Raw genomic sequence first — 23,235 nt, 5'->3', positions numbered from 1 at the left:
AGGCCATAATGGTGTACATAAGATATATAGGATGTTAGATGGTCATAAGTAATATTGAGAAGAATGAAATAACAGAGGGATATAGGAGATATGGGGGAAATTATAGTTTTAAAGGAATGGCCAGAGAAGCCTCACTAGGAAGATAGTCTAATAAAGAACTGAAGAAGATAAGGGGGGATTATATGGATATTTAGGGGAAAACCTGCCTGGCTGAAGGAGCAGCAGGTGTGAGGAACTTAAGGTGGGAATAGTTTTGGTTACTTTGAGCAATAGCAAAGAAGCCAGCACGGCTGGAGCTAAGAGAATAGGAGGAAGAGTAGTAGATCATAAAGTCAAAGAGGTAATTGTAAAAGGGAAAATAGGCACATCATCTAAGGCCTCACTGACCATTCTACGGACTTTAATAGTATTGTGTGAGGTTCAGAGCCATCAATAGGTTTTGAGATTGAAAATGACATGATCTAACATGTTTAAAAGTTAACTAACTCTCCACTCTAAACCCCTTTGTCTTCATCACCCATTTTTTTCTAAAAACAAAATAAAACAAACAAACAAACAAAAAGAAAACAATAGGTAGACCCCAGTTCACTCCCTCACCAAGTTTCCTCTGAATGTGGGAGAGACAAAAAAACAAACAAACAAACAAAACCCCAACTTTTTCTGACTACACCTTATAGTCAGGCAAAACAGACAAGAACAAGAACAACAACAACAACAACAAAAGCCCTTAAAGCAGTGATTTTCAAAGTGGGATCCACACAAAAATCATCGGATAAACTTTAAAAATTCCAAATTAAGGCCACACCCCTGACTGGTTACAGTAGAATCTCAGGAATGGGATCCAATTATCAGTACTTTTTGAAGCTCCCAACGTGCAACCCATACAAAGAAGCACTAGTCAAAGAGATCAGCCAAATTCAGTATGAATGGGGACCTTGAGTCTAGCACTGGGGAGGAACATGCTTCTGATGGGAGAGTTGGGCCTGGGATAATTCACTATACTGAGGAATGTAAAATTAACAGATAGTGGTGCAGGAAGAAGGTAAGATACTTTGTATTTTGGAAGCAGGTTATAAGCAAGAGAAAACTGGGATAGGAGTGGCCCTAAGTAAGGCCAGGAAATGAAGGGTTGAGAGCCAGCACCAAATGATAAAGCAACATCTGGATTATAGGCCAAATGTCTGGAAATAATGAAGGCACTCATTATTATAATGATATTAGAAGTTTAATTTTCAAAGAAAGCAAAGTTCTCAAGGCCAGACTGAGCAACTGTTTATATTTCTGCCAGTCTTATGCATGTGCGCCACTGGGTAGGCCCACAGGAGGGGAATGTACAGTGCATGGACCAGCAGCTATCTTCCTCAATATCTTTAATACCACACCTCCTGCTCCACGTCACTCGGCATCAGGGAAATACAAATCAAAACCACAATGAGATATCACCTCACACCAGTCAGGATGGCTAAAATTAACAAGTCAGGAAATGACAGATGCTGGAGAGGATGTGGAGAAAGGGGAACCCTCCTCCACTGTTGGTGGGAATGCAACCTGGTGCAACCACTCTGGAAAACAGCATGGAGGTTCCTCAAAATGTTGAAAATAGAACTACCCTATGACCCAGCAATTGCACTACTGGGTATTTACCCTTAAGATACAAACATAGTGATCCGAAGGGGCACGTGTACCCGAATGTTTATAGCAGCAATGTCTATAATAGCCAAACTATGGAAAGAACCTGGATGTCCATCAACAGATGAATGGATAAAGAAGATGTGGTATATATACACAATGGAATACTATGCAGCCATCAAAAGAAATGAAATCATGCCATTTGCGACGACGTGGATGGAACTAGAGCGTATCATGCTTAGTGAAATAAGTCAATCGGAGAAAGACAACTATCATATGATCTCCCTGATATGAGGACATGGAGAAGCAACATGGGGGGTAGGGGGATAGGAGAAGAATAAATGAAACAAGATGGGATTGGGAGGGAGACAAACCACAAATGACTCTTTTTTTTTTTTTTTTTTAAGATTTTATTTATTTATTTGACAGAGAGAGATCACAAGTAGACAGAGAGGTAGGCAGAGAGAGAGAGAGGGAAGCAGGCTCCCTGCTGAGCAGAGAACCCGATGCGGGACTCGATCCCAGGACCCCGAGATCATGACCTGAGCCGAAGGCAGCGGCTTAACCCACTGAGCCACCCAGGCGCCCCACAAATGACTCTTAATCTCACAAAACAAACTGAGGGTTGCTGGGGGGAGGTGGGATTGGGAGAGCGGGAGGGGTCTATGGACATTGGGGAGGGTAAGTGCTATCGTGAGTGCTGTGAAGTGTGTAAACCTGGCGATTCACAGACCTGTACCCCTGGGGATAAAAATACATTATATGTTTATTAAAAAAAAAAATTTGGAAGGGGAGGCGAACCATAAGAGACTATGGACTCTGAAAAACAACCTGAGGGTTTTGAAGGGTCAGGGGTGGGAGGTTGGGGGAACAGGTGGTGGGTAATGGGGAGGGCACGTTTTGCATGGAGCACTGGGTGTTGTGTAAAAAGAATGAATACTGCTATGCTGAAAAAATAAATAAAATGGGAAAAAATAAATAAATACCACACCTCCTGCACTGCTCAGGCAAAGTAAATATGTTCCCTGAAGTTCTGAGTTCTTAATTTAGACCTGTCATCTGTCCTGCCCACCCATCTTAGATATGAACAGCATATTTCACCCCAAAAGCTTGTGCAAGTTGAGAAGAGCAGCAGCCTCAAGCTGCGGCCAAAGGCAGCTGCACCAACAGCAGCCTGAGTACCTTACATCTACCAGAAACTTGGCCAACACTGATTATTTAGGGCACAATGAGCTAATGTGAGGATTATTATTAATGTCAGTCTCATTACTTCTCCTCTTCTCTGTCTACTTGCATTCTTATTCTCATAGGTTATTGTTATTATTTATTATTTATCATTATTATTTTGGAATAAGGACAGAGGGATGGGCAGGGAGAGTAGCCACATGACAAAGAAACAAAATAGACTAGTTATTTTGCCTCTTGTCAGCAAGTGATATATTGATTGGTTAAACCCAGTCAATATACCCAAACAACACTAGATAAATGTGGGTGAAAAGTTGAGTGAAAAAAATAATCACAGTTAGAGGCACATATAAGCATATTCATAGTAGCTATTTAAAATTTTAATTTGGAGAATAACTTAGGTAGTTAAAAGCTCCTGGATAATACAGGGTAGTTCATAGTATTAAAAGAAAAAGCTGAAGAACCAGCTTTAAAAAAAAATTGAGGTATCATTTGCATACCATAAAACTCACCTTTGTAAAATGTTCAATTCACTATTTTTAACATATTCACAAATTTGGCCAAACATCATGACTATCTAGTTCTAGACCAATTCATCACCCCAAAATGAAGCTCACTTATTAAACAGTCATTCCCCATTCTCTCTTTTCCTTAGTCCATGGCAACTACTAGTCTACTTTCTGTCTCTATGAATTATCTATTCTGATATTTCATGTAAATGTAATCATACAATATTTGTCTTTTTTTGTCTAGCTTAGCATAGTGTTTTTAAGATTAATCCATGTTGTAACACGTATCAAGTACTGCATTCCTTTTCGTGGCTGAATAATATTTCATTGTGTGGTTAGAGATGGACATTGAGATTGTTTCTACATTTTGGCTACTGTGAGTAATAATACTAGGAACATTTGTGTACAAAGTTTACGTGGATATATACTTTCAATTATTTTGGGTATATACCTAATGGTGGAATTGCTGGGTCACATGGTAACTATGCTTAACATTTTGAGGAAAGGCAAAAACATTTTTCAGAAGGACTGCACCATTTCATGTTCTTTTTTACATTACATTTTGCATTATATTCATTTCATAAATTTTTTGGAAAAAATTATTTGCTGTTTAAGATTAAAAACTATAAGATTTTCCTTGCAGCTGATGAGTAAAAAGAAAAAAAGTTAAACATAAATTTCCAACTGATTAGCTAGTTAAAAATGTTTTGACTTAATGTAAAATTATAATAGATACACCAGTTACTTTATATAGGCTTAAGAGTTCTGGAGCAAAATAGGTCTAAACAAAATATATCATCTGAGAACATAGGGCTAATGGGTATTAGAAATACTAAATAAGAAAACTGATAAAGAGAGATTGTGACAGACCTTTGATTCTTTAAGGCTTCTAGCACTTGGTTACAATGTGCAAGGATCCAGCAGCCAGTTATTTCACCATTTTAGTTGTCTGAGTTAAAAAACTCTAACTCACTAAGCAGGAATAAAGAGACACCTTATAGATCAGCTGGAAAACAAATCAGTCCCAGTTCTCCAGCAATATATAAGAGTTCTAATTTCTCCATATCCTTGCCAACACTTCCTTATCTTCCCTGCTTTTTATTACAGTCACACTAGTGGATGTGAAGTGGGATTTCATTGTAATTTTGATTTTCATTCCCCTAATTGCTAATGATGTTGAGCATTTTTTCATATGCTTATTGGACATTTGTATATCTTCTTGGGGTAATGTATATTCAGATACTTTGCCCATTTTTAAGAAGATTTTATTTATGATTTATTTATTTATTTATCTGAGAGATAAATAGAGAGAGACTGAGAGTTTGAGCAGGGGAGAGGAATCAAAGGTTTCTCAAGCAGACTCTGTACTGAGCATGGAGCTCCACCAGGACTCAATTCCAAGACCCTGATATCATGTCCTGAGACAAAACCAAGAGTTGCATGCTCAACTGACTGAACCACCTGGGCACCCCCACTTTGTCCATTTTTAATTGGGTTGTCTTTTTATTTCCGAGTTGTAAGATGTAAGTATATATTCTACGTGTGTTTTATCAGATCTCTAGAATTTTCAGGGTTTTTCTCCCATTATATAGATTGTCTTTTTATTTTTAAGTGTCACTTGAAGCACAAAAATTTTACATTTTGATTATATATAATCTATTTTTTTCTCTTGTTGCTTGTGCTTTTAGTGTTATATCAAAAATTTTGCTAATCCTATGTCACCAATATTTAAATCTATATTCTTATAAGAAACAAATAAGAAATTATTTTTAAAAAGTTTTCTTAAAAAGAAAATTCTTATAAATAAGAGTTTTATAGTTTTTTCCCTTACATTTGGGCTTTGGTCCATTTTGAGTTAATTTTGCATATAGTGTGAAGGGTTTAATTTGATCAATTTTCATGTGAATATCCAATTGTTACAACACCTTTAAAAAAACTGTTCTTTTCCCATTAAATAGCCTTAGCACTCTTTTTTTTTATTTGTTTATTTACAGCATAACAGTGTTCATTGTTTTGGCATCACACCCAGTGCTCCATGCAGTACGTGCCCTCCCTATTACCCACCACCTGGTTCCTAAACCTCCCACCCCCCTGCCCCTTCAAAACCCTCTGGCTGTTTTTCAGAGTCCATAGTCTCTCATGGTTCATCTCCCCTTCCAGTTTCCCTCAACTCCCTCTCCTCTCCATCTCCCCATGTCCTCCATGTTCTTTGTTATGCTCCACAAATAAGTGAGACCATATGATACTTGACTCTCTCTGCTTGACTTATTTCGCTCAGCATAATTTCTTCCAGTCCCGTCCATGTTGCTACAAAAGTTGGGTATTCATCCTTTCTGATGGAGGCATAATACTCCATTGTGTATATGGACCACATCTTCCTTATCCATTCATCCATTGAAGGGCATCTTGGTTCTTTCCACAGTTTGGCGAGCACTCTTTTTGGCAATTAGTTGACCATAACATAACAACTTTATTTATAATGGCCACAAACTGGAAAAAGCCCAATGTCTATCAACCCCAAAAAAATGTATAAATAAATTATGGCAAAGCCATATAATGTGATGCTATACAGCAATGGTAAGAAAGAAATGTTGCTGAGCACATGACGGATGAATCTCACAGAAATAACATTGAGCTAAGAAAGCCAGAAATAAGAGTTTTCTTTTATTAATTCAATTTATATGAAGTTCAAGATCAGAAAAAAGTAGTAACAGTGTTAGAAGCCAAAATATAAATTACTGGGGAGAAGGGGATGGTATTGACTAAGAATGGCTATGAAACAGCCAGTTGAGGCAATGAAAAGATTCTGTATTTTATCTGGATAGTGTTAATATGGTTATACACTAATGTAAAAATATTATAGACCTATCTATTTGATTTTGGATGACTCAGCCTCATCCTCTGTGACATTTTAGAAGTATGTTGGGTATAGTTATGAGATACTTCAGAGTAGTCTAATTTTCTTATAACCTAATTGTTATCTCTCACCTTCTCTTACAATAAGAAGGCAATTACATCTGTCAGAGGACAGTTGATGACCACAGAGAAGAATTTGTCATAACTTCTGAGTTTGTCTTGGATAATAAGATTTAACCATTATTAAGCAGTTTTCCTATATGCCCTGACTTCAAAACACTCCAGAGTCTATGTTATTTTGTTCTCTGTAATAAAGACAATCTCTTAAGTTTATAGTGAAAGACAATTTATTTTATATGCTTTAGATAAGCAGTTTGACCAAAAAAGGGGGGAAAACTGTCTGTTCATTCCCTGGATTCTGCTATGAGGATTTATTAATAAGCCTAAACATGGGTCTTAAAGCCCATGTTAGAAAGATGTGTTAAGATTCATGACAAATGACATTTATTAGAGAAATGGGGCTATGGAAGTCAAACAAAATAGAGTGTTTTGGACACCCAGAGGCTAGAAGCAGCGGCTGTGGAGATTTCACATGCCATGTCAGGAGCTTATCTCAAGGCCAGGGCTGCTCTTTGGCTTCTGCCAATGTTTTTCTGCTTTTGTGGGTAAGAAAATGATACAGGGTAGTTGTCTGGGCCAGTATACTGGATCTGTGCCCATGACACTTAATTCCCTTTTCATAAGGCCCGTGAGACCAGTGATAGTTTTGGTCCTTACTAAGAAGTATAGGTATGGAGGGGACTATGTTTATTGAGGTTGACAACTACAGGCCTATAATTAAAACAACACAAGTGGGAACATTTTTTTATTTGTGCAAAGATGAATTTTGTAGCCCACTCTCTTTTGAATAAAGGAATGAAGAAGAATGGCTGGCCCAATTGATGGTGGGGAAAGACACATTCAAGCAAGAATGCCAGCCAGGATGACTAACCCTAATACCACTGGGGAGTTTTAAGGGGAAGGGTGGTAGCCTCTCAGGGTTCACATTCACTCTCCTCTCTTCCAACATACATACTTGGGATTTTCATCACTTTGAATAGCCACCAGAAGTTCACCTTGGTATGAGGTCAGGGAACAAGCAAAAGAATATCCCTCCACCTTTGTCTTTGAATAGTGCAAATTGTCTATATCAATTACGTGAGTTTCCTTCATTAAAATTCATCTCTGTAGAAACCTATCTCCCAAAACAATGAACACTGTTATGCTGTAAATAAACAAATAAACGAATAAAAAAAAAAGAAACCTATCTCTCTATGTACTTAACTCTGTCTTGTTTCGTCTTTTTAAAGTCTTCATAATGGTCTGATGGGCCTTAGCTCATTTAATCCTCCCAAGAGCTATATAAGGTAGGTAAGAAACATATTGTCCATTTTTTTTTCAGATTAAGTAACTGTGGCCAGAAAAGACAAAGTGACTCATCCAAGGGCATAGGTTGAAAGAAAAACAGGTGAGTTGAACAACCATCCCAGTTTGCCTGAAACTGTCCCAATTTTAGCACTCAAAACCCCATATGCTGGGGAAGCCTCTTAGTTTTAAGCAAACCTGAATGATTGGTTACCCTAAAGCCAGGATTAAAATCTGTATCTCCCAGGTCTCGGGCCAATACTAGTGATGCTGTCCTATGCCATCTATATTCTGAGATAACAGTTATCTGAGTAGTGTTTCTCCTTCTCTACCCTTGGAGTACCAGGATATTTCTTCATGATGGATCACCTCCCATCCCACTCTCCCTAGGACAGAAACAATGGCAGCTAGTGGCCCTCAAAGGTTTTCAAGACGGTTTTGGCAAAAGAAAACCATGTTTCAGTTTTCTTATCCACAAAACAATGAAAATAATCCCTATATTGCTTACCTCACATGGTTGTTTTGTGAATCAAATAATAATGGATGTGAAAGTGCTTTCTAAACTGTTAATAGCTGGTCGCATGTAAGAAATTGTGGTTATTTTCTACCCACCGAGGTAGACACCTGCTCCCTGTCTTACTCTCCTTCCAGGTCAGCAAGTTGTACAGCAAATAATAGTGTGAACTTTGGGAAATATCTTGGCCTCTGTGCCTCAGTTTCCTCATACAGGGATAGTAATAATCTCTGATATGGTGGGGTAAAGTATTCAATTAATTATTATTAAATGCAAAGTATTTAAAAGAGTTCCTGGCACATGGTCAGAGCTATATAAGTGTTAGCGGTTTTGGATTGGCTTTCTCACCACCTGTAACTCAGAGCCAGAGACTATATAAAGTGGGCCCATAAACCAAGTGACCCATAAAGCAAGCCACCACTTTCTCTTTTCACTAGTTCCCTATTTTTTGTGTTATGTACCCACAGCCTTCCCGCCATGGATTGCCAAGGAAATGAGTACTGGGACCAATGGGGACAGTGTGTCACCTGCCAACTGTTTGGACCTGGACAAGAACTCTCCAAGGTAAGTACCTCTGATCAGGATACTTACTTCTGTCACATTCTAGGACTCACCTCACAACTGAGTGGGTGCATGATTAGGAGAGTCATTAACCTGTGGCTAATCCAGTTTAGCAGACAAAACATGGAATCCAAAGATTATGATAATAGCAGTGACAGTGCCAACAAAAAGTACATTTGACAGGATCAGAGTCAGGGGAGGATTCCATGAGATAATGACATATATCAAGAGCAAATATGGAATGCAGAGGCCTACGAAGACTGTTTAGCATTAGGGAAATCTGTCAATTAAATTAGGGCCCACCCTCTTGGGATTCAGGAGCCAGATGTCAGGTCTGATCTGATACAGAGGTACTTCAGATCAGGTAGCAGAGGAAAGCCTCTCTAAGGAGGTGTCCTCTGGGGACAGAATATAGCTAGTACAGAGTCCCAAGGTGGGAATGAACTAGCTATATACAAGGAAAAAGAAGAAGGTTAGTGCAGCTGATGTAAAGTGAAATAGAGTGTAGTACAAAATGAGGTTGTAGAGGAAGATCTGGGCCAAACATGTGAAGTCTTAAAATCTATAATGAGAAATTTTCATTTTTACCTACCAACACCAGGTACCCTTTGGAGGGTTTTGATTAGAAAAGCGACATGATCCTACAAGTAAAATAAAATACAGTTATTTAGCCCACCTTCCTATCTCTCTATTTCACATCTTCTTCAAGGTATAAAAATTAGTCTATCTATCGAACTGCTGCTACCAAACTCTTAAAACATGACCCATGATGAAATGTACATTTGTGTATTTCAACACCAGTAGAAAGCTCAGAGAAAACAAATGAGATGCAGTGTTGTGTTCCTGCAAAAGCTTTATATATAAACAGATTGTCCTTGTATAGCAGTCTGTACCTTGTAAAGGACTTTCATTTGCATTGTCTAATTTGGCTCTAAGTCGCACCAAGGAGGTATTAAGAACCCCATTTTAGATTAGGAAACTAAGACTCAGAGAGGATGCATGACTTTCCCAAAGTCAAAATGGCTCAGTAAAAATAAACATGAGCCAGATAAACAAAGGTTTGAGTCTCAGCTTTGCTATGAGGAAATTAGTTTATCTCTGACTCAATTAGGATGTGCTAAGTTAAAAGTAACACAAAGCAAAAGTGACTTGAATGCTAAACACATTTATTTATGTAATGAAGTCTAGAGGTCAGGAGACTGTGTTTGGTTTAGCAGATCAATAATGTTTTCAGGGGCCCAGCCTCTTTTTATTCTTCATCTTCAGTATCCTGTTTTGTCCTCATGCTTGTGTCCTCTTTTGCCATAACTCCAAGCATCACATATTCACAGCATAGTCAAAGTCAGGAAGAAGGGGCAGGGACAAAGTAGCTTGACTTTTATAGGGAAGAATTAATTTCCTAGAAGCTCCTCAGAATAGATTTCTCCTTTTATCTTATGGGTGCAAACGCATGTAGTATCTCTAAACTGCAAGAAAGGCTAGGAAAAGAATACCTGGCAACTGGTAATGGCATTACCAAGATTAACTAAGGCCAACCAAAAATCAGTTCTTGAGACTGGGTACCTTGCAACTGAAAATGAAATCAATGTGCTATTAATAAATAAGAAAATGGGCAATAACATTTAGATAAGCAGCTAACATCATCTGACACAGCCTTGTTTTTACAGTTATGTATATTTAGTTTTAAAATTTACTCATATGGATTGCAAACATAACTATAAATAAATCTTTACAGAAAATCAACACTATTTCCTCAGGATATATTTCTAGAAGTGTGATTACTATGCAAGTTTGTGCACACTGTTTAGAAATTCTTGAAATATATTAGCAGATACACTTCTGAATTTTTTTTTACTAATGTCCATTACAGTTATTATTTTCAATAGTGCATGGATTTCTCATATCCCAAAAGCCAAACCACACATGAACAATGCATGTTTCTATCATCTATTAATTTTATACTTTCCTTTGTAATTTAAAATTACTAATTTATCAGAACTTTATATTATCTTACTTTTTTTCTATTTGATGTGGAAAAATTTTTTTAGTTTATTATCTATTTGCATTTTCAATTTTGTGAACTATTTCAGATTGTTTTACTCTTCATTGTTTATTGTTTCTTCTTTTTTTATTGTATTATATTAGGCACCATACAATACACCATTAGTTTTTGATGTAGTGATCCAAGATTCATTGTTTACATATAACACCCAGTACTCCACGTAATATTACCCTCCTTAATACCCACCACCAGACTCACCCAACCCCCATCCCTCTCCTCTCTAAAATCCTTACTTTGTTTCTTGGAGTCCACAGTATCGGGATTCATCTCCCTCACCAACTTCCCCCCCTTCACTTTTCCTTTCCTTCTCCTAATGTCCTCCATGTTATTCCTTATGTTCCACAAGTGAAACCATATGATAACTGACATTCTCTGTTTATTATTTATTAGTTTAAGGCACATCAGTAGACAGACAATATGGCAGCATATGGAGTGTTTCTTAAATCTTTTATATAATATATATGGGGCACCTGGGTGGCTCAGTGGGTTAAAGCCTCTGCCTTTCACTCAGGTCATGATCCCAGGGTCCTGGGATCGAGCCCCGCATCGGGCTCTCTGCTTGGTGGGGAGCCTGCTTCCTCCTCTCTCTCTCTCTGCCTGCCTCTCTCGCTACTTGTGATCTCTATCTGTCAAATAAATAAATAAAATCTTAAAAAAAATCTTTTATATAATATATAAGATTTTTTAAAATCAAAATGTTTTCAAATATTGTCACATTTTATCAGCAGGTTGACAATTTCATCTATTCTCCCCCTAACGTGTTAATTCGATTGTGTATATCAATAAATTCCAAACATTAAAATATCTTACATTTCTAGGATAAGCCCATTTTGATTGTGATTTTGGGTTGCATGTTCTTTTATGTTTTATAAATTAATATTTTATTTATAATAAGTAAATACATTTGTAGCACTATCAGAATCAAAATTTTTGTAAGAATTGTGCTATCTGGATTCTCATATCAGGTAAATTAGATTTTAAACTAAAGATTGTAGTCAGAGATACAGAAGGACACTACATAATTCTTAAAGGGACTATCCAACAAGAAGATCTAACAATTTGTAAATTTGTATGCCCCCAATATGGGAGCAGACAAATACATAAGAAAATTGTTAATCAAGATAAAAAGTCATATTTATATGAATATATTAATAGTAGGAGATCTCAACATCCCACTCTCAGTAATAGACAGATCATCCAAACAGAAAATCAATAAAGAAACAAGAGCATTGAGAGACACATGGGACCAGATGGACCTCATAGATATAGAAAGAACATTCTACCCTAAAACAACAGAATACTCATTCTTCTCAAGTGCACATGGAACCTTCTCCAGAATAGACCACATACTGGGTCACAGTGCTTTGAAACGAGCTCAACCACAATGAAAAGTTTGGAAGGAATTCAAACACCTGGAAGCTAAAGTCCACCTTGTTTAAGAATGCTTGCATCAACCAAGAAATCAAAGAACTTAAGCAATTCATGGAAACCAATGAGAATGAAGAAACTTTGGTTCAAAACTTATGGGATACAACAAAGGTGGTCCTAAGGGGGAAATACATAGCCATCCAAGACACCCTCAAAAACATGGAAAAATCCAGAATACACCAGCTGTCTCTACACCTTAAAGAACTGGAGCATCAACAACAAATTAAGGCAACTCCACACACAAGAAGGGAAATAATCAAGATTAGAGCAGAGATCGATGAGATAGAAGTTAGAGACACAGTAGGACACATCAATGAAACTAGGAGCTGGATTTTTGAGTCAATAAGATCGATAAACCATTGACCAAACTAATCTAAAAGAAAAAAGAGAATATCCAAATTAATAAAATTATGAATGAAAAGGGAGAGATCACAACTAACACCAAGGAAATAGAAACAATCATCAGATTATTATTAACAGTTACGTGCTAATAAGTTAAGCAACCTAGAGGAAATGGATGCATTCCTGGAAAGCTATAAACTTCCAAAACTGAACCAGGAAGAAATTGACAACCTGAATAGACCAATATCTAGTAACGAGATTGAAGTAGTGATCAAAAACCAAGATCCCAGGACCTGACAGTTTCCCTGGGAAATTCTATGAAACTTTCAAAGAAGAAATAATACCTATTCTCCTGAAGCTATTTCAAAAAATTGAAACAAGAGGAAAATTTCCAGACTCTTTTCATGAAGTCAGCATTACCCTGATCCCCAAACCAGGTAAAGACCCCACCAGAAAAGGAGAATTTCAGATGAATATTCATGCTGAATATAGATGCTAAGATTCTCAACAAGATTGTACCTAATAAGATCCAATAGCACATTAAAAAATTATCCACCATGACCAGGTGGTATTCATCCCTGGGTTGCAATGATGGTTCAACATTGGCAAATGAATCAATGTGATAGAACAAATCAATATGAGAAGAGAGAAGAACAACATGGTCCTCTCAATTGATGCAGAAAAAGCATTTGAAAAAAATCCAGCATCTGTTCCTGGTTAAAATGCTTCACATTTTAGGGATAGAGGGATATCATCCTCATCCTCAATATCATCCTCCATGGGAAAAAGCTGACAGCCTTCCGTTTGAGATCAAGAACACGACAAGGATGCCCACTCTAACCACTCTTGTTCCACATAGTATTAGAAGTTCTAGCAACAGCAATCAGAAAACAAAGAGAAATAAAAGGTATTCGGATTGGCAATAAAGAAGTCAAATTCTCTCTCTTCGCAGATGACGTGATACTTTATATGGAAAGCCCAAAAGACTCTACCCCCAAACACTAGAACTCATACAGAAATTCAGTAATGTGGCAGGATACTAAGTCAATGTACAGAAATCAGTGGTTTTCTCATACACTAACAATGAAAATACAGAAAGGGAAATTAGAGAATTGATTCTATTTACTATAGCACCAAGAACCTTAAGATACCTGGGAATAAACCTAATCAAAGAGGTGAAGGATCTATACTCGAGGTACTACCAAGCACTCATGAAAGAAATTGAAGAAGACACAAAAAGATGAAGACCATCCTATGCTCATGGATTGGAAGAATAAACATTGTTAAAATGTCTATGCTGCCTAGAGCAATCTATACTTTTAATGCCATCCCAATTAAAATTCCACCAGCATTTTTCAAAGAACTGAAGCAAGCAATCCTAAAATTTGAATGGAATCAGAAGAGACCCCGAATTGCTAAGGAAATGTTGAAAAACAAAAACAGAACTGGTGGCATCACATTGCCTGATTTCAAGCTTTACTACAAAGCTGTGATCACCAAGACAGCATGGTACTGGCATAAAAACAGACACATAGACCAGTGGAACAGAGTGGAGAGCCCAGATATGGACCCTCAACTCTATGGTCAAATAGTCTTCGACAAAACAGGAAAAAATATACAATGGAAAAAAGTCTCTTCAATAAATGGTGTTGGTATCATTGGACAGCTATATGTAGAAGAATGAAACTTGACCATTCTCTTACACCGTACACAAAGATAAACTCGAAATTGATAAAAGACCTCAACGTGAGGCAGGAATCCATCAGAATCACAGAAGAGAACATAGACAGTAATCTCTTTGATATCAGCCACAGCAACTTCTTTCAAGTTGTGTCTCCAATGGCAAAGGAAACAAAAGTGAAAATTAATTCTTGGAACTTCATCAAGATCAAAAGCTTCTGCACAGCAAAGAAACAGTTTACAAAACTAAGAGGTAACCCATGGAATGGAAGAAGATACTGACAAATGATAGTACAGACAAAAGGCTGATATCCAGGATCTACAAAGAACTTCTTAAACTCAACACACACAAACAGATAATCATGTCAAAAAATGGGCAGAAGACATGAACAGACATTCTCCAATGAATACATACATATGGCTAACAGACACATGGAAAAATGTTCATCATCACTAGCCATCAGGGAGATTCAAATCAAAATCACATTGAGATACCACCTAACACCAGTGAGAATGGCCAAAATTAACAAGACAGTAAACAATGTGTGTTGTTTATATAGCCCACCTGCTAAGTGGAATAAGACTGACAGAGAAAGACAAACCCTGTATAATCCCACTTACATGTGGAATCTAAAATAAACAAAAACTCAGAAAAAAATAGATCTGACTTGTTACCAGTGTCAGGTTGTTGAGGCGGTGATTAAAGATGATCTTATGGTACTAATTTCTAGTTATAAGAAAAAGAGCACTAGGGACATAATGTACAATGTGTTGTCTGTAACTAACACTGCTGCATACTATATAGAAAAGTTATTAAGAGAGTAAATCCTAAAAGTTCTCATCACAAGGAGAAATGTTTTTCTTTGTTTTATTGTATGTGTATGAGAAGATGGATATTAGCTGAACCTACTGTAATCATTTCACAATATATGCAAATCAAGCCATCATGCTGTATGACTTAAATTTATACAGTGGCACGTGTGAATTATTTCACAATAAAACTGGTAGAAATTTACTGTTCTGAGTAAAATTTCAAAACACTACTTCCATTTAGGTTTCTTTACATTCTCCACTTTTAAATACTGCCTTGAGTATCAAATAGTGTGATTTTTCCTTTGAACTAGGAAAATAATTTATAAAATTTATGAGAATAATTTATTGTTATACCTATATTTTATTCTTTCTTCCTGTCTCTAAATTCCTTTTAAAATTTTTTCATTCTTTTTTGTTTAAAGAACTCACTTTAGCCATGCTTTAAGTGTAGGTTTACTACAAACAAATTAGTTTAGGTTTTATTGTTTGTTTTGTTGTTGTTGTTGTTTTGGGATATTTTCCTTTGTTTTGTTTTGCCTTAAGATGCATTTCCTTCCCGTTCATTCCTTAAGGGTAGCTTAGGGGGATGTATAATTTATACTTGGAAAGGTTCTTTTCTTTCATCACTTGAAAAAACGTTGGTCACTTCCTTCTGAACTTTTCAGTTAGAAACCCACTGTGCCAAAAGTTCATTTTCACTTTTATTTCCTTTGCCTTTGGAGACATATCTTGAAAGAAGTTGCTGTGGCTGATATCAAAGAGGTTACTGCCTATGTTCTCCTCTAGGATTCTGATGGATTCCTGTCTCACATTGAGGTCTTTTACCCATTTCGAGTTTATCTTTTTGTATGGTGTAAGAGAATGGTCAAGTTTCATTCTTCTACATATAGCTGTCAAGTTTTCCCAGCACCATTTGTTGAAGAGACTGTCTTTTTTCCACTGTATATTTTCCTGTTTGGTGAAAGATTATTTGACCATAGAGTTGAGGGTCCATATCTGGGCTCTCTACTCTGTTCCACTGGTCTATGTGTCTGTTTTTATGCCAGTACCATGCTGTCTTGGTGATCATAGCTTCATCAAGATGAAAAGCTTCTGCACAGTCAACAAAAAAAAAAAGGCAACCCACGGAATGGGAGAAGATATTTGCAAATGACAGTACAGACAAAAGGTTGATATCCAGGATCTATAAAGAACTCCTCAAACTCAACACACACAAAACAGACAATCATATCAAAAAATGGGCAGAAGATATGAACAGACACTTCTCTAAGGAAAACATACAAATGGCTATCAGACACATGAAAAATGCTCATCATCACTAGCCATCAGGGAGATTCAAATTAAAACCACACTGAGATATCACCTTACACCAGTTAGAATGGCCAAAATTAGCAAGACAGGAAACAAGGTGTGTTGGAGAGGATGTGGAGAAAGGGGAACCCTCTTACACTGTTGGTGGGAATGCAAATTGGTGCAGCCACTTTGGAGAACAGTGTGGAGATTCCTCAAGAATTTAAAAATAGAGGTTCTCTATGACCCTGCAATTGCACTATTGGGTATTTACCCCAAGGATACAGAGGTAGTGAAAAGAAGGGCCATCTGTACCCCAATGTTTATAGCAGCAATGGCCATGGTCGCCAAACTGTGGAAAGAACCAAGATGTCCTTCAACAGACGAATGGATAAGGAAGATGTGGTCCATATACATGATGGAGTATTATGCCTCCATCAGAAATGATGTACCCAACTTTTGTATCAACATGGGCAGGACTGGAAGAGATTATGCTGAGCAAAATAAGTCAAGCAGAGAGAGTCAAGTATCATATGGTCTCACTTATTTGTGGAGCATAACAAATAACATGGAGGACATGGGGAGATGGAGAGGAGAAGGGAGTGGAGGGAAATTGGAAGGGGAGATGAACCATAAGAGACTATGGACTCTGAAAAACAACCTAAGGGTTTTGAAGGGGCGGGGGGGTGGGGGGTTGGGGAAGCAGGTGGTGGGTAATAGGGAGCGTAATTATTGCATGGAGCAGTGGGTGTGGTGCATAAACAATGAATACTGTTACCGTGAGAAGAAATTTTAAAAAAGTAAAAAAAAAAAAAAAAAGAAAGAAACCCACTCTCATTCCAATTAGTGTTTCTTTAGGTAATGCCTGTTTGTTTTTCCCCTGGCTATTTCCAAGATACCACATTCGTCTTTAGTTTTCAGAAGTTTCATTGTAATGCTTACAGTTATATATTTATTTGAATTTATTCTTCTTGGAATTTGCTTGCCTGCTTGAATCTGTAGGTCTTTTGCCAAATTTGTGAAGTTTTCAGGCTTTATTTCTTTGATTTTTTTTCAGATACATACTCTTTTATTTTTCTTTTCATGAAACTCTGACAATACAATTGTTTAATATTTTGTTATTGCCCCACAGATTCATTATATTTTTCAGTCTACTTTCTTCCTGTTGTTTATTATATGTACATTCAATTGCTCTGTCTTCAAGTTCAGTAATTCTTTCATCTGTCAGTTCTCTACCATTGAGCCCATTCAGTGAGTTGTTTCAGTTCTTTATTTTACATGAAAATATATATTTTATAATTTATGCTGAGATTTTCTAATTCTTTTATTGCATGGCAATTTGTAATTGCTTGTTGAAGCATTTATATGCTGGCTGCTTTAAAATCCTTGTCAGACTATTCCAACATCTGATTCATTTAAATGTTGGTATCAGTTGATTGTCTTTTCTCATGTACGTGATTTTTCCTGATTCTTGTTATGACAGAAGGTTTTAAAAAATATGCCTTGGATATTTTGATAATCATGGTAAGAGATTGAGGGTCTTATCTAAATTTTAGTAGGTGATCACTAGGTTTAGCACATCTGCCTTGACCTACTTTTGCTTCTAATGATACTTCATTTTTCAGGTCTTTGTAGTATAAATTTAGTCTATATAGTTTATCTTGTGCTGCTGTGGCTCCCACTACTCTTTACTGGTGGTGCCTGAGGGGTAGAAGAAATTTCCCTGGGTTAGGAACTAACTGGTGATTTTCTATTTAAAAAAAAGTCTCTGAGTTTTAGAAAGGAAGAACACTTCCCTGGTCAAACTGCGTGTTGTTGTAGGATACCGTTTGCCAGTGCACCATGGTGACCTGTCTCTAGGTGGGGAAGAAGAATCTCAGACCAACAAGACAAAGAGGCTTCTTGGACTGGGCACTTGTGGCTTTGAGATCCATCTAGATGGTTCCCTGGCAGTCTGGTTTCTCTGATTGTGGATGAGGAGACTCAGGACTATAGGTAAGAAGCTTCCCAGGCCAGACCACTTGTGAAAGAACCATTTGTGTCTTGTGTTTGTTTACTTGTGAAACAGAAAATGGTATGGCCCATTATATAGAGTTTTGTGGAGAATATACAAGAATGTAAATACATTGGGCAGGGATTTTTGTCTTATTGATAAATTCAATTACCTAGTCACAACATCCAGGATGTGCAACATCCTTGCACATAGGAGTTGCCCAATAATAAATTCTGAATTAATAAAATGAGAAGTAGTTGACACATGATTGATTCTCAGTAAATACTAGCTTGCTCCCATCATTCCCTTCTCTAGTAAGTGAATAAGTGATGAGTCAGGTTTGTGTATACTGATTCCAGTTTTGCTGATAATATAAAAATTAGCCTTATAGAGGAAAATACTTAATGTTCATTAAGGACATACAACTGCCAAGCATGATGACAGTATGTTATAATCATTCATATTCTCTATCCCTCCACTTCTTCCTCTCCACTCCTCTCTCATTGATTTTGTTTCCAAGATTTATTAAATTCCACTTAGTTAACATACAGTGTAATAGTAGTCTGAGATGTAGAATTTAGTGATTCGTCACTGACATACAACACCCAGTGCTAATTACAACAGATGCCCTCCTTAATAACCATCACACATTTAACACGTCCCCCCACCCACCTACTCTCCAGAAACCCTGTTTGTTCTCTATAGTAAAGAGTCTGTTTTCTGGTTTGACTCTCTTTTTGCCCCCACTATATTCATCTAGTTTCTTTTATAATTCCACATATGAGTGAAATTATATGGTATTCATATTTCTCTGACTGACAATTTTTCCTTAGCATAATACTCAGTAGCTTCATCCATGTCCCCACAAGTGGCAAGATTTAGTTCTTTTTTATGACTGAGTTGTATTCCACTGTATAAAAAGACCACATCTTTATCCATTCATCAGTCCATAGACATTTGGGCTCTTTGCATAATGTGGCTATTGTTCATAACATTGCTATAAATATCAGGGTACATGCATCCATTTGAATCAGTATTTTTGTATCCTTTGAGTAAATACCTAGTAGTACAATTGCTGGATTTTAGGGTAGTTTGATTTTTAACTTTCTGAGAAACCATCATACTCTTTTCCAGAGATGCTGCACCATCTGCATCCCACCAGCAGTGTAAGAGAGTTCCCTTTATCTGCATCCTTGCCAATACCTGTTGTTTCTTCTATTATTAATTTTAGCCATTTTGATAGGTGTGAGGTGATATCTCATTGTACTTTTCATTGTATTTCCGTGATTATGAGTGATGTTGAGCCTCTTTTCATGTGTCTACTAGCCATCTGTACATTTTCTTAGGAAAAATGTTCATTCATGTCTTCTGCCCATTTTTTAACTGGATTTTTTTTTTTGAGTATTGAGTTTTATAACTTCTTTGTATATTTTGGACACATCCAGTAGTTGGATATGTCATTTGCAAATATTGACTCCAATTCTGAAGGTTGTCTTTCTGTTTTATTGATTTTCTTTTTTGTTTGGTGTGCAGAAGCTTTTTATCTTGATGAAGTCCCAATAGTTTACTTTTCCTTTTGTATTCCATGCCTCAGGAGACATATCTTGAAAGAAATTGCTAAAGCCAACTTCAAAGCAGTTACTTGGGGCGCCTGGGTGGCTCAGTGGGTTAAAGCCTCTGCCTTCAGCTCAGGTCATGGTCCCAGGGTCGTGGGATCGAGCCCCGCATCGGGCTCTCTGCTTGGCAGGGAGCCTGCTTCCTCCTCTCTCTCTGCCTGCCTCTCTGCCTAGTTGTGATTTCTCTCTGTCAAAGAAATAAAAAGAAAAAAAATTAAAAAAAAAAAAGCAGTTACTTCCTGTGTTCTCCTCTAGGGTATTGATGGTTTCCTGTCTCATTTTAGGCCATTCATTAATTTTTCATTTATTTTTCTATATGGTATAAGAAAGTGGTCCTGTTGCAATCTTTTGCATGTAGCTGTCCAGTTTCCCAACATCATTTGTTGAAGAGCATGCCCTTTTTCCACTGGATATTCTTACTTGCTTTGTTGAAGATTAGTTGACAATATAGTTGTGGGTCCATTTCTTGATTCTCTATTCTGTTCCATTGATCTATTTATGTGTCTATATTTATGCCAGTACCATACTGTTTTGATCCCTGCATCTTTGTCATATAACTTGAAGTCCAGGTTTGTGATGTATCCAGTTTTGCTTTTCTTTTTCAAGGTTGCTTTAGCTATTTGTAGCCTTTGGTACTGTACACAAGTTTTAGAATTTATTTTTGTTCTAGCTCTATGAAAAACGCTGGTGGCATTGCGGGATTGCATTAAATATGTAGATTGCTTTGGGTAATATAGACATGTTAATGGTATTTTTTCTTCCAATACATGAGCATGGATTTTTTTCCTTTTTTTTTTTTGTTGATATCTTCAACTTCTTTCATCTGTATTTTATACTTTTGAAAGTACAAATCTTTTGCCACTTTGGTCAAGTTCCTTCCTACATATCTTATGGGTTTTGGTGCAATTGTAAATGGGATCATTTCCTTGATTTCTCTTTATGCTGCTTCATTATTGGTGAATAGAAGTGAAACAAATGTCAGTACATTGATTTTATATCCTACAACTTTACCCAATTAGTGTATCAATTCTAGTAATTTTTTGGTGGAGTTAGATTTTCTGTACAGAGTATCATGTCATCTGCAAATAATGCAAGTGTGACTTCTTCCAAATTTGGATGGCTTTTATTTCTTTTTGTTGTCTGACTGTTGAGACTAGGCATTCCATTACTATGTTAAATAAAAGTAGTAAAAGTGAACATCCCTGTCTTATTCCTGACCATATAGGTAAAGCTCTCGGTTTTTCCCTTTTGAGGATGTTATTAGCTGTGGTTTTTCCATATATCACCTTTATTATGTTGAGATATACTCCATCTATCTCTACTTGGTTGAGAGTTTTTTTTTATCACAAATGAATATTATACTTTGTAAAATGCTTTTTCTACATCTATTGAAAGGATCATATGTTTCTTATCTATCACACTGATTGATTTATGGATATTGAACCACTCCTGTAGCCCAGGAATAATCCCTCTTGATCATATTGAATGATTCATTTAATGTACCACTTGATTCAATTTGCTAATATTTTGTTATGAATTTTTACATCCATATTCATCAGGGATATTGGCCTGTATTCATTCCACTTTTGTAGTTGAGTCTGTCTGGTTTTGGAATCAAGGTAATGCTGGTCTCAAGGAATGAATCTGGAAGTTTTCCATACATTTGGGCGTGTGTAATTTGAGAAAAATAAGTGTTAACTATTCCATAAATGTTTGGTAGAATTCTCCTGGGAAGTCATCTAACCCTGAACTTTTGTTTGTTAGGAGATTTTTGATTACTGATTCCATCTCTTTGCTGGTGATCAGCCAGTTCAAGTTTTCCATTTCTTCCTGTTTCATGTTTTAGTAGTTTATATGTTCTTAGGAATTTATCCATTTCTTCCAGATTGTCCAATTTGATGGCATATAGTTTTTCATAATATTCTTTTATAATTTTTGTATTTCTGTGGTGTGGTTGCTATTTCTCCTCTCTCATTTGTAATTTCATTTGGGTCATTTATATTTCTTTTCCATAAATCTGGCTAGAGGTTAATCAACCTTACTAATATTTTTAAAGAACCAGCTTCCAGTTTTATTGATCTGTTCCAATGGTTTTTGTTTGTTTTTTTCCCCTCTACATTATTTAATTCTGCTCTAATCATTATTATTCCCCTTCTTCTGTTGTCATTAGGCTTAATTTTTTCTTCTTTTCCTAGCTCCTTTAAGTGTAAGTTTAAGTTGCTATTTGTTTCTTGAGATAGGCCAGTATTGTTATATACTTTCCTCTTAGTACTGCTTTTCCTGAATCCCAGTGGTTTGGGACCATCGTGTTTTCATTTTCATTTGTTTCCATGTATTTTTTTAATCTGTCCCTTAATTTCCTCGTGGACCCGTTCATTCTTTAGTAGCATGTTCTTTGACCTCCTTGTATTTGTGGTCTTTTAAATTTTGTTTCGTGTGGTTGACTTCAAGTTTCTTCACAGCATTGTGGTCAGATAGTGTTCATGGTATGATATCAGTCTTTTTGTACTTGTCGAGGACTGATTTGTGGTATAGTATGTGATCTATTCTGGAGAATGTCCACTGTGCACTTGAAAAAAATGTGTATTCTGCTGCTTTAGGATGGAATCTTTGGAATATATCTGTTATGTCCATCTGGTCCAATGTGTCATTCAAAGTCATTGTTTCCTTGTTGAATTTCTTAGATGATCTGTCCATTGATGTAAATGGGATGTTAAAGTACCCAATATTATTTTATTAATATCAATGAGTTTATGTTTGTGATTAATTATTTTATATAATAGAGTGTTCCCATGTTGGGGAAAATATTTAAGATTGTTAGATCTTCTTATTGGGCAGTCCCCTTTATTATGATACAGTGTCCTTCTTCATCTCCTGTTACATTCTTTGTTTTAAAATCTAGTTTACCTGATATAACTATTGCTACTCTGGCTTTCTTTTGATATTCATTTGCATGGTAATTGATTATCCATCCCCTTTCAATCTGCAGTGTCTTTATGTCTAAAATGAGTCTTTTGTAGGCAACATATTCTTGGGTCTTGTTATTTTTTTTTTCCAATCTGCCACTCTATGCCTTTTGATAGAAGCATTTAGTCATTTACATTCTGAGTAATTATTGATAAGTATGTATTTAGTGTCATTGCATTAGTTGTTGTTTCTGGAGATTTTTCTCTGTTCCTTTCTAGTCTTAGTCACTTTTGGTCTTTCCTTACCATTCAAAGAGGCCCCTTTAATATTTCCTGCAGGCCTGCTTTAATGGTCAGAACCTCCTTTAATTTTAATTTGTTTGGGAATGTTTTTATCTCTCCTTCTCTTCTGAATGTTAGTCTTATTGAATATGGTATATTTGGCTG

General features: G+C 36.5%; 1 protein-coding gene across 3 annotated transcripts in view; it reads left to right on the top strand.

Annotated features, from left to right (window-relative positions):
* Positions 1-8,574: 8,574 nt before the first annotated feature.
* Positions 8,575-23,235, top strand: part of EDA2R (ectodysplasin A2 receptor) — an 83,320-nt gene continuing 68,659 nt past the window's right edge. For all 3 annotated transcript variants that reach the window (XM_045996031.1, XM_045996029.1, XM_045996028.1), the window contains exon 1: positions 8,575-8,661. In XM_045996031.1, coding sequence (XP_045851987.1) covers positions 8,575-8,661 — 87 coding nt within the window. The remainder of the gene's footprint in view (positions 8,662-23,235) is intronic.

The sequence above is a fragment of the Meles meles genome, chromosome X (assembly GCF_922984935.1).
Source record: "Meles meles chromosome X, mMelMel3.1 paternal haplotype, whole genome shotgun sequence".
Lineage (NCBI taxonomy): Eukaryota > Metazoa > Chordata > Mammalia > Carnivora > Mustelidae > Meles > Meles meles.
This window is presented reverse-complemented; position numbering and strand designations above follow the sequence as displayed.